Raw genomic sequence first — 10991 nt, 5'->3', positions numbered from 1 at the left:
TTTTTTGTATTTTTAGTAGAGACGGGGTTTCACCGTGTTGACCTGGATGGTCTCGATCTCTTGACCTCGTGATCCACCCTCCTCGGCCTCCCAAAATGCTGAGATTACAGGCTTGAGCCACCGCGCCCGGCGAGGAGGGGAGCTTTTTAAATGAGAAGGGCTACAGTTCTGATTCCAATTCTTAGGTGAAGATTTTGGATTTTTATTTGTTTTGTTTTGAGACGGAGTTTCACTCTTGTTGTTCAGACTGGAATGCAGTGGCGTGATCTCAGCTCACAGGAACTTCCATCTCCCAGATTTAGGTGATTCTTCTGCCTCAGCCTCCCAAGTAGCTGGGATTACAGGTACCCACCACCATGCCCAGCCAAATTTTGTTTTTTTTTAGAGACGGGGTTTCACCATGTTGGCCAGGCTGGTCTCGAACTCCTGACCTCAAGTGATCCACTCACCACAGCCTCCTAAAGTGCTGAGATTATAGACATGGGCCACTATACCTGGCTGAGATTTTGAGTTTTTAAACCAACTTAAGGAACCAGTTAGATGAAGCTAGAATGCTTAGTTTTTATAGTCACAGGTATCAATCCATTAAGAACTACAATGTCATTTTTTGGGGGGGGGGTGGGAGGAGACGAAGTCTCACTCCATTGCCCAGACTAGAGTGTTGTGGTGCAATCTGAGCTTACTGCCACCTCCACCTCCTGGGTTCAAGCAATTCTCCTGCCTCAGCCTCCAGAAAAGCTGGGTCTATAGGAGGATGCCGCCATGCCTGGCTAATTTTTTTTTTTTTTTTGTATTTTAGTACAGGGTTTCACTATGTTGCCCAGGCTGGTCTCAGACTCCTGAGTTCAGGCAATCTGCCCGCCTCGGCCTCCCAAAGTGCTAGTATTATAGGCGTGAGCCACCGTGCCTGCTCTACAATGTAATTTTTATAAGCATCTTTGTACTTCAGTAGATTTGTTGGTTAAGGTATAATTTTAGGCCAGGCACAGTGGCTCACTCCTAATTGGAGAGGCCGAGGCAGGCGAATAACACGGTCAGGAGATTGAGACCAGCCTAGCCAACATAGTGAAACCCCATCTCTACTAAAAAAGAACTACAAAAAATTAGCCAGGCATGGAGGCACATGCTGGTAATCCCAGCTACCCAGGAAGGTGAGGGACAAGAATTGCTTGAACCCAGGAGGGGGAGATTGCAGTAAGCCAAGATTGCATCATTTCTCTCTAGTCTGGGCAGTAAGAGTGAAATTCTGTCTCAAAAAAAAAAAAAGATATAATTTTATAGTTATTTTACTATTAGATTTTGTCTGTTAAGGCAAGTGGTATTCTGGTTGATAATGTAGATTAGTTCCTTTAATGTTCCCATACAGACTACACAAATTTTAGAATTTGTGTAGTCTGTATGGGAACATAGTGCACATACAGAAATGAGGACATTTATAAGACAGTTGGAAATTTGGACACTGTCTATGTCATATTAAGAAATTATTTCATGAGATAAGATGAGGAATAATTAATTAGTTTAACAAGAAAAGAGTCCTTGATTTTAGAGAAACCTACCAGTATATTTACAGAAGAAAAGATATACTGCCTGTGATTTACTTCAAAATAATATGAAAAGAGGGAAATTTGACAATGATATAGATGAAACAAAACTAGCTGTGAATTAATAATTGTTGAAGCAAGGTGATGGATTTCATTAAGCTAGTGTTCACTCTTCTGTATACTAATATTTCTAAATTTCCAAAAGAAGAGGTGAGTCTGTAAGTAAATATCGAGCACAACTAATAAAATTCAAGGGACTATTTTTTTCCTCTTAATGTAATTCTTAATATATTGATATGCTCAAAATGTATGTACAATGGCCAGGTGCAGTGGCTCACACCTGTAATCCCAGCACTTTGGGAGGCCAAGGCAGGCGGATCACAAGGTCAGGAGTTTGAGACCAGCCTGGCCTATATGGTAAAAGCCCATCTCTACTAAAAATACAAAAATTAGCCAGCCGTGGTGGTAGGCCCCTGTAATCCTAGCTACTTGGGAGGCTAAAGCAGGAGAATCCCTTGAACCCAGGAGTTGGAAATTGCAGTGAGCTGAGATTATGCCACTGCATTCCAGCCTGGGCAACAGAGTGAGATTCTGAAAAAAAAAAAAAAAAAAAAAAATGTATGTACAACAGTTATTAGAGATACTAGTTAACAGATGGCATGTTGAATAAATCAGCTTTTTCTGTATTGAATTAGAAAACATATAATTTGATAACTTAATAGGTGTAGGTGTAACTTTGTGTTCCCTTCCCCCAATTCTAATTGATTTAAAGTTTGAAAAAGCAGACTGGGTGTGGTGGCTGCTGTCTGTAATCCCAGCACTTTGGGAGGCTGAAGCAGATGGATCACTTGAGGTCAGGAGTATGAGACTAGCCGCCTGGCCAATATGGCAAAACCCCGTCTTTACTAAAAAAACACAAAAATTAGCTAGCCGTGGTGGTGCATGCCTGTAGTCCCAGCTACTCAGGAGACTGAGGCAGGAGAATCCCTTGATCTGGGAGGTCGAGATTGCAGTAAGCCAATGTCACTCCACTGCACTCCCGCCAAAAAAAAAGTCTTAAAAAGCATAAGACTCATTTATGTTGTAAAGTTTGATTAAATTTAACTTTGGTATTGTCCAGAGAGTTACTATAATAGTAAAGTAGGTTTTTATTAAATACAGATGTTACCTGTTTTATTTAAAGAAATTTTGAACATCAAAGTTTGATTAAATTTAACTTTGGTATTGTCCAGAGAGTTACTATAATAGTAAAGTAGGTTTTTATTAAATACGGATGTTACCTGTTTTATTTAAAGAAATTTTGAACATCTTATACCTGATGCTCCTGAACTGATACATGATTTTCTGGTGAACGAGAAGGATGCAAGTTGCAAAAGGAATGCATTTATGATGCTAATTCATGCAGACCAGGTGAAGTACTTTTTAAAAAATACTTTTATAACTGTATTTAAGTGAGAAAAGTATTACATAGGCTTAATCATGATTTTAGTCAGTAATTTTGTTTATAGTTCATGTGGTTTGTATAGTTTGATATTTTTAGATTTTTGGACTTATATAAAAATACATTTTTTTCTTAACCTTTCTCTAAAAGAATGCATGTGTATGCATTCTTTTTTTCAATTAAACATTGAAGAGGCATTTTAGAACAACCACCTTACAGTTTTTAAAAATTAAAATTATTATGACCGTGTGCTGTGGTCCTCTATCTTGGGGCTTTGGTTACCTGTTCTTTCTTATGTTGGTATAGATCTAAAATTGTTTAGTAGAGAAAAACAGTAGCTTTGCATAGGTACACCCTTAGCCTTGCCTGTGGAAATAGGGTGGCCTTCGGTATAAATGTGTATCCTGTTAGACTCTTCAATTTTCATGTGTGGGTGCCAACTCTACATCCTGGTCTCCTGGTGGTTAAAGTATATGGATCTACTTTTGGTTAGCAGTTACTCTGTATATCTTGATGCCATCTAACCTTGAAATTTTTTAGCCAATATTTATCACCAAAATATGGGCAGTGATATGCATGAAAACTGAAAAATATGGAGTCCTTCCATTCCTCTGAAATCTAGATACTGTCGCTTTTTTCCACCCAGATCTTCCTTTAATGGATTCCCCCCCAGTTATTTAAAATTTTGGTAACATACACATAACAAAAAAATTTACCATCTTAACCATTTTTAAGTGTTCAGTGATTTTAAGTACATTTGTAATATTGTAGAACTATCACTACATTCCATCCCCTAATTTTTTTGTCTTCCAACACTGAAACTCTGTACCCATTAAAAAATAACTCCCAATAGCCAGGCGTGGTGGCTCACGCCTGCAATCCTAGTACTTTGGGAGGCCGAGGCAGGCGGATCGCCTGAGGTCAGAAGCTCGACCAGCCTGCCCAACATGGTGAAACCCCATCTCTACTAAAAATACAAAAATTAGCCAAGCCTGGTGACAGGCGCCTGTAATTCCAGTTACTCGGGAAGCTAAGGCAGGAGAAATCACTTGAACCCAGGAGGCGGAGGTTGCAGTGAGCTGAGATTGTGCCATTGTTCTCCAGCCTGAGTGACAAGAGTTAGATTTGGTCTCAAAAAAAAAAAAAAAAAAAACTCCCCATTACCACTTCCTCTCAGTCCCTGGCAACCACCATTTTACTTTCTATCTCTGTGATTTTGACTACACTAAGTATTCCATATAAGTGGAATAATACAGTATTTGTCCTTTTGTGACTGGCTCGTTTTACTTAGCATAATGTCTTCAAGGTTCATTTATGTTGTGGCCTGTGTTGTAATTTCTTTCCTTTTTAAGGCTAAGTAATACCCCATTGTAAATATATGCCTCATTGTGTTTACTTGTTCATCGACTGGTGGACACTTGGGTTGCTTCAACCTTTTAGCTATTGTGAATAATGCTGCTGTGAACATAGATGTACACATATATGTTTGAGACTTTGTTTTCTGTTCCTGTGGGTATATACCCAGAAGTGGAATTACTGGATATACAGTGATTCTATTTTTAATTTTTTTAGGAACTGCCATACTGTTTTCCATAGCAGCTGTATCATTTCACATTCCCATTGGTAGTGCACAAGGGTTCCAACTTCTCCACATCCTTTCCAGCACTTGTTATTTTGTGTGTGTTTTTTAATAGTAGCCATGTTAATGAGCACTTGAAGTGGTGTTCGATAATGTCATTTTGTCTTCCTAAACAAGATTGTGAAAGCTGCTTATATGAGCCACAGTGTTTTGTCCTCTTGTGTAATTGATTTTACTAACCAGTGCTTTTGGCATTATGCTGTTAACCTCCATTGAGGGACATAAATAGAAATAGTCCAATAAGATTTATTGATACTTTTACTGGAGAGATGTTTTCAACATCGTAGTTCTCTATATCACAGTGTCCGATATGTGATAACACATAGGAGATTTTTCTTTTAGGTCTCAGTAATAGGAATAACTATACACCTAAGCAACTGATTTTGATTGTATGGATACCCTGAATCCCATAACACGTAGTGTTTTCCCTCTTTGGTTTAGCTGCTGGAAAATCAGACCCCAGGCTTGTGCCTCATTTCCAGAAAATACATTTAACGTTATATCTTTTATATGTTAACTTTATTCTTGGTTTCTTCTTTATTTCTATATTAGTTTCTCTTTGCCCTAATCTCTTCATTTGTTTTATATTGAGTTATAATGTGTATATATTTTTAAGATGCATTAAGTCCTTCTATTGAATGAGGTGGAGTATGATAAATATATTCTTATTTTTTTAGGATCGAGCTTTGGATTACTTAAGTACTTGTATTGATCAAGTTCAAACATTTGGAGATATTCTGCAGTTGGTTATTGTTGAACTGATTTATAAGGTAAGAATGACAATCTATGATGAGTAAAATAAACTCAGCAGTTTAAGACAGTTTAAGGGTTAGTTTCTTTCTGGGATGATAATTGCTAGGATAATATATTTCAGTAGTATAAACATTTTATAGCATAGCCTATTAAAGTTTTTTTTTTTCTTTTACTTTTGGTTTATTGTATTTTCCAAGTAGAATACTTGCTTGTATCCTTTCTAAACCTCCATAAAGATTTCAATAAAAATCCATGGCTTGAGCCAGTACAGCTACAAATAAATCATTGTGAACTTCCCAGTCACTGAATAGATTATGAATTAGGCTTTAGAATAAAATTCAAGATTTTCTTGAGCATATATGAGACTACTCAAATCAAGCAAAAAAAGGCCTTAAATACTTGTTATGTTCCCTGTTTGAAAAAGAGAGTGGAAAAACTCTACTAAATACATTAATATGACATTGTAAGGCATTGACAGGAAATCTAAAACCGGTTAAGAGTTTTGGATTTTTAAATGAAGTACTATATTGGCAATACTTTAGTATGATACATTCTTTGAAAGAGCTGATTACAATGTAAATGTTCTGATAAAAGGTACAGTAAGATTCAACTTTGCTATTGATCCATTGGAGGCCAACAAAATGTAGGTCCAGAATGGCTTTATTAAATACTGTGGTCAAAACACCTATGGTAGACACACTGATTATAGCTGTCTTTGCTTCTGTAAGAAAGGGGTTCCTCTTAAGATGCCAGGATTTGGGAAATTTAAGATGAAACCAAGACTATAAATATATAGTTCTTTTTTTTTTTTTTTTTTTGTGGAGTCTCACTCTGTTGCCCAGGCTGGAGTGCAGTGGCGTGATCTCAGCTCACTGCAGCCTCTACCTCCTGGGCTCAAGTGATTCTCCTGCCTCAGCCTCCTGAGTGGCTGGGATTACAAGTGTACACTACCACGTCCGGCTAATTTTTGTATTTTTAGTAGAGATGAGGTTTCACCACATTGGCCAGGCTACTCTCAAACTCCTGACCTCGTGATCTACCTACCTTATCCTCCCAAAGTGCTGGGATTACAGGCATGAGCCACCACATCCAGCCTATAGTTCTTTCTAATTCATGTGTGTAGTTTAGGATGCCACTGAGGTTCTCAAAATTAGCAGTTCTCTGCTATCTAATGACTTGTTTAGTAGGGTCTATGTTATAGTAAATGGGGATAGCTTTTAAGTCATGTTCATGTAATAGAGATTTGACTATCTATATTTTAGGAAAATCTAATACGAATACTGACTTCAAAATAGAAATAAGGGACATTTGCTTCACAAGTAAAGGTATCAGGATGCATTTAGAATGGGATAGAAATTTGTAGTTTTCTCTCCAGTATTGAATATCATCTCAAATAAGAAGTAGTAGTACTTGGAGAAACTATGTTACCTTTTTTGCTTGAAAAACTGGTATTTTGCTTTTATTAGCTATTGAGATTTATATCATCATCATGTTTTTCTTTGGCATCCAGAATAAAAATTTACAACCAAATTTAATATCCTGTGACAGTACCCATATTAGTGTACTGTGTTAATGTGTCCTTGCTTTTGTTACTTTATATTTTCTTTTTCTCTTTCACTGTGTATAGCATACACATATTTTAAGCCATCAGAAAACCTTTTGTGAAACATTAAAAATGTAAATTATGATAAGATGAATAAATGAGTGAGTAGCTGTAAAAATTATTTTGTTCACACTATCCTATCTAGTAAAACCATTTCTTATCTATGTTTTTGTTGGCGTCTAACTTCTTTCTGAAATTACCAATGCTATCTCATCCTATGTTGGCTGACATTTTCATCTGTCCTCATAAGACAACTGTTCTTAGCTTTGAGATTGAGAAAACTAGCGTCCCATAAGCCGACATCCATAAAAAAATTCCATTTGAAAACCAGCATTCCTGAAATAAGTGGAGGTCTTAATGTTTTCTTCTCTAGGTCTGTCATGCTAACCCATCAGAAAGAGCTCGTTTTATTCGCTGCATCTATAACTTATTACAGTCATCCAGCCCTGCTGTAAAATATGAAGCTGCTGGGACATTAGTGACACTCTCTAGTGCACCAACTGCAATCAAGGTACTGTGATTCCTTTTGGGGCCAGATAAGATGATAGATTTCTGTCTTAGCACCTGTGATTTAGTGACATTGCAATTCACTGTGTGGTTATATGGCACAGAGAAAACAACTACAAATTCTATAAAACGATTTGATGCCTTATATTGTCCAATCTTCCCTTCTTCCTTCCTGCTTTCATACACATATATAGATGCAGATAGAGAATGAGAGTACAGTTAACCCTTGACAACACAGTTTCAAACTGTACAGGTCTACTTACACATGGCCTTTTTTTCCACCCCTGCTATTCCTGTGACAGCAAGACCAATCCCTCCTCTTCCTCTTCTTCCCCCTCCTCCTCAGCCTACTGTGTAAAGAGGTTGGGGATGAAGACCTTTATGATGATCTATTTCGTTTTAATGCAGTAAATAATTTCCTTATGATTTAACATTTTCTTTTTTCTAGCTTACTTTATTGTAAGAATACATTATATAATACATTTAACATACAAAATATATTTTAATCGACTGTGTTATTGGTAAGGCTTCTGGCCAACAGCAGGTTATTAGTAGTTAAGTTTTTAGGGAGTCAAAATTGCATTTGTGGCGAGGCGCAGAGGCTGACACCTAAAATCCCAGCACTTTGGAAGGCCAAGCTGGGAGGATTGCTTAAATCCAGGAGTTTGAGACCAGCCCAGGTGACAAAGAGAAACACTGTCTGTAGAGAACATTTTTTAAAAAATTAGCTGGTGCTAGGTGTGGTGGTGCATGCCTGTAGTCCCAGTACTTTGGGAAGCCAAGGTGGGATGATCGTTTGAGGCCAGGAGTTTCAGGTTGCAGTGAGCTATGGTGGTGCCACTGCACTCCAGCCTAGGTGACAGAGCAAGATGAAAAACAATATAAATTAGCTGGGTATGATGGCGTTTGCCTATAGTCCCAGCTATTCTGAAGGCTGAGGCAGGAGGATAGCTTGAGCCCAGGAGGTTAAGACTGCAGTAAACTATGATTACTCCAGCCTAGGTGAAAGAGCGAGACCCTGTCTCTAAAAAGTAAAAACTGAAAGGTAAATGTTACATGTATATTTTAAGTTCTAGTGAGTGTTTTCAATAATAGAATATTACCTTTCTCTAATTTAGTCTATCAAGACTGTATCAGCAACCCCTAGTCTATTCAGGGAATGAGCTGTTCTAAAAACCAAATTTTTTAAATTGGAGAAGTTACTGCTTTACCCTCCAAAACTTGAAATTCTTTTTAATTTTGAAATAATTTTAAACTTACAGAAAAATTGAAAACATAGGACAGAGTTCTTTATTCTTCACCCAGCCTTTCTCATATATTCACATCTTCTATAATCATTGTATAATTGTCAAAACTACAAAATTAACATTAGAGCAATACTGTTAACCAAACTACAGGCATTATTCATATTTCATCAGTTTTCCCACTGATGTCCTTTTTTTGTTCCAGGATCTAATCTAGGATCCCATTTAGTGGTCATATCATAGTCTCCTCCGATCTATGATAGTTCTTAGTCATTTGTTATTTTTCATGACCTTGACGCATTTGAAAAATACTGGCTGGTTAGTTTGTAAAAATATCCCTCATCTTGGGTTTGTCTGATGTTTTCTCAGATTGAGATTGTATATTTTTGGAAAGAATATCACAGAAGTAATGGGTCCTTTTCAAGGAGTACATTATATCTATATATATTTATTTTTTATTTTTTTGAGCCAGAGTCTCACTCTGTCACTCAGGCTAGAGTGCAGTGGCATGATCTTGGCTCACTGCAACCTCCGCCTCCCGGGTTCAAGCGATTCTCCTGCCTCAGCCTCCCAAGAAGCTGGGACTACAGGCATGTGCCACCATGCCCAGCTAATTTTTTATGTTTTTAGTAGAGGTGGGGTTTCACTGTGTTATCCAGGATAGTCTCAATCTCCTGACCTCGTGATCCACCCACCTTGGCATCCCAAAGTGCTGGGATTCCAGGCATGAGCCACCGTGCCTGACCTGTGATATCTGTGTATCTTATTACTGGTGATGTGCTATCTGCCAGATCTTCCAGTTTTATGATTTCTTCTATTGTAATTGGTAAACATTGTGTGGGGAGATACTTTGAAACTATGCAAATGTACTGTTGTTCCTCAAATTCACTCCTATTTATTTTAGCATCCATCAGTGGATTTTCTTAGAACAATTATTACTGTGGTATTCTAATGGTGGTTTTCTATTTCTCTCATTGAATACTTACTAACTGGAATTCTTAGGCAAGGAAGGGCTGTTCTTTCTCTTTTCTGCCTCCCTTCCTTTTCTTCCTTCTTTCTTCCTATCAGGATGGATATTTTATCATTCTAAAATACTTTATACCTTTTTAGTCTTATTAATAATTATTATAAATACTAAAATATTGTAATAACTCTGGGTGATCTTTATATTCTAGTTATTTCTGTCCAGCAATGCAGATGAGTTAGACTTTGCCTCTAAACTAAAATATGCTTAATAGATGTACTTCTTGGTATTCTTTTCCTGCTTTTCTCTGGCTTGTTCCTTAGTTTCAACCCTTAATTTTTGGCTGTTAGTATTTCTACCTGTAGCAGCCCTTTTTCATCCTTTTAATTTGTAATGCTTCTAATCTTCTGTAAGTTAGAAAAATAACAAGGGACTACAGGAACTCATTCCTCAGAACAAAATGCATAAACCCTAGTACGGGGATTAATGAGTGTATTTGGCTTCATGGGACAGTGTGTGTGTGTGTGTGTGCGCGCGCGCGCACGCGCACGCGTGCACACATGTTCGTCTGCGTACTTATTTTCAGATTTTATGCTTATGATAGATGAATAACTTCTTAAAATGTATTTCTTTTATTATATAGGCCGCTGCTCAGTGTTACATTGATTTAATTATTAAGGAGAGTGACAACAATGTAAAACTCATAGTTCTGGATCGCTTGATAGAGTTAAAAGAGCATCCTGCTCATGAACGCGTACTACAGGTAAGAGTTATCTGAAACAGAGAGATATTAAATAAAATATTTTTCAAATTTAGGTCATTCTCAAGCTTTGCCCATCTTGGTTAACCTAAATGCTTGAAAACTGAGCAGTTTACAGTTTGATCAGCTAAAGTGTAACTATTGAGTCATCACTACTTTTTGGGGTATTACCTTTACCATAAAAAATATTCTAAAATGGTTCGGCACAGTGGCTCATGCCTGTAATCCCAGCACTTTGGGAGGCTGAGGCCGGTGGATCAGGAGTTCGAGACCAGCCTGACTAAAATAGTGTAACCCAGTCTATATTAAAAATACAAAAATCAGCTGGGTGTGGTGGGGTGCACCTGGAATCCCAGCTACGTGGGAGGCTGAGGCAGGAGAATCACTTGAACCCAGGGGCAGAGGTCACAATGAACCAAGACTGCGCCACTATATTCCAGCCTGGGCAATAGAGTGAGACTCTGTCTAAAAAAAAAAAAAAATTCTAAAATGAATTGTTATTATCTTTTTTATCTTTTCAGTTTGTACTGTATTGACTA

The 10991-nt window shown here is 37.5% G+C and overlaps 1 protein-coding gene across 1 annotated transcript in view; it reads left to right on the top strand.

Annotated features, from left to right (window-relative positions):
- The window catches only part of COPB1 (COPI coat complex subunit beta 1), a 47154-nt gene that overhangs the window by 5732 nt on the left and 30431 nt on the right, over nucleotides 1-10991 (top strand). The window contains exons 4-7 of the mRNA XM_017525603.2: nucleotides 2835-2951; nucleotides 5299-5391; nucleotides 7351-7488; nucleotides 10336-10455. Of these exons, the coding sequence (XP_017381092.2) occupies nucleotides 2835-2951; nucleotides 5299-5391; nucleotides 7351-7488; nucleotides 10336-10455 (468 nt within the window). The remainder of the gene's footprint in view (nucleotides 1-2834; nucleotides 2952-5298; nucleotides 5392-7350; nucleotides 7489-10335; nucleotides 10456-10991) is intronic.

This window comes from Cebus imitator, unplaced genomic scaffold (genome assembly GCF_001604975.1).
Source record: "Cebus imitator isolate Cc_AM_T3 unplaced genomic scaffold, Cebus_imitator-1.0 Scaffold39, whole genome shotgun sequence".
Classification (NCBI taxonomy): Eukaryota; Metazoa; Chordata; class Mammalia; order Primates; family Cebidae; genus Cebus; species Cebus imitator.
The sequence above is the reverse complement of the archived record's forward strand: the minus strand, read 5'-3'. Positions and strand labels throughout refer to the sequence as shown.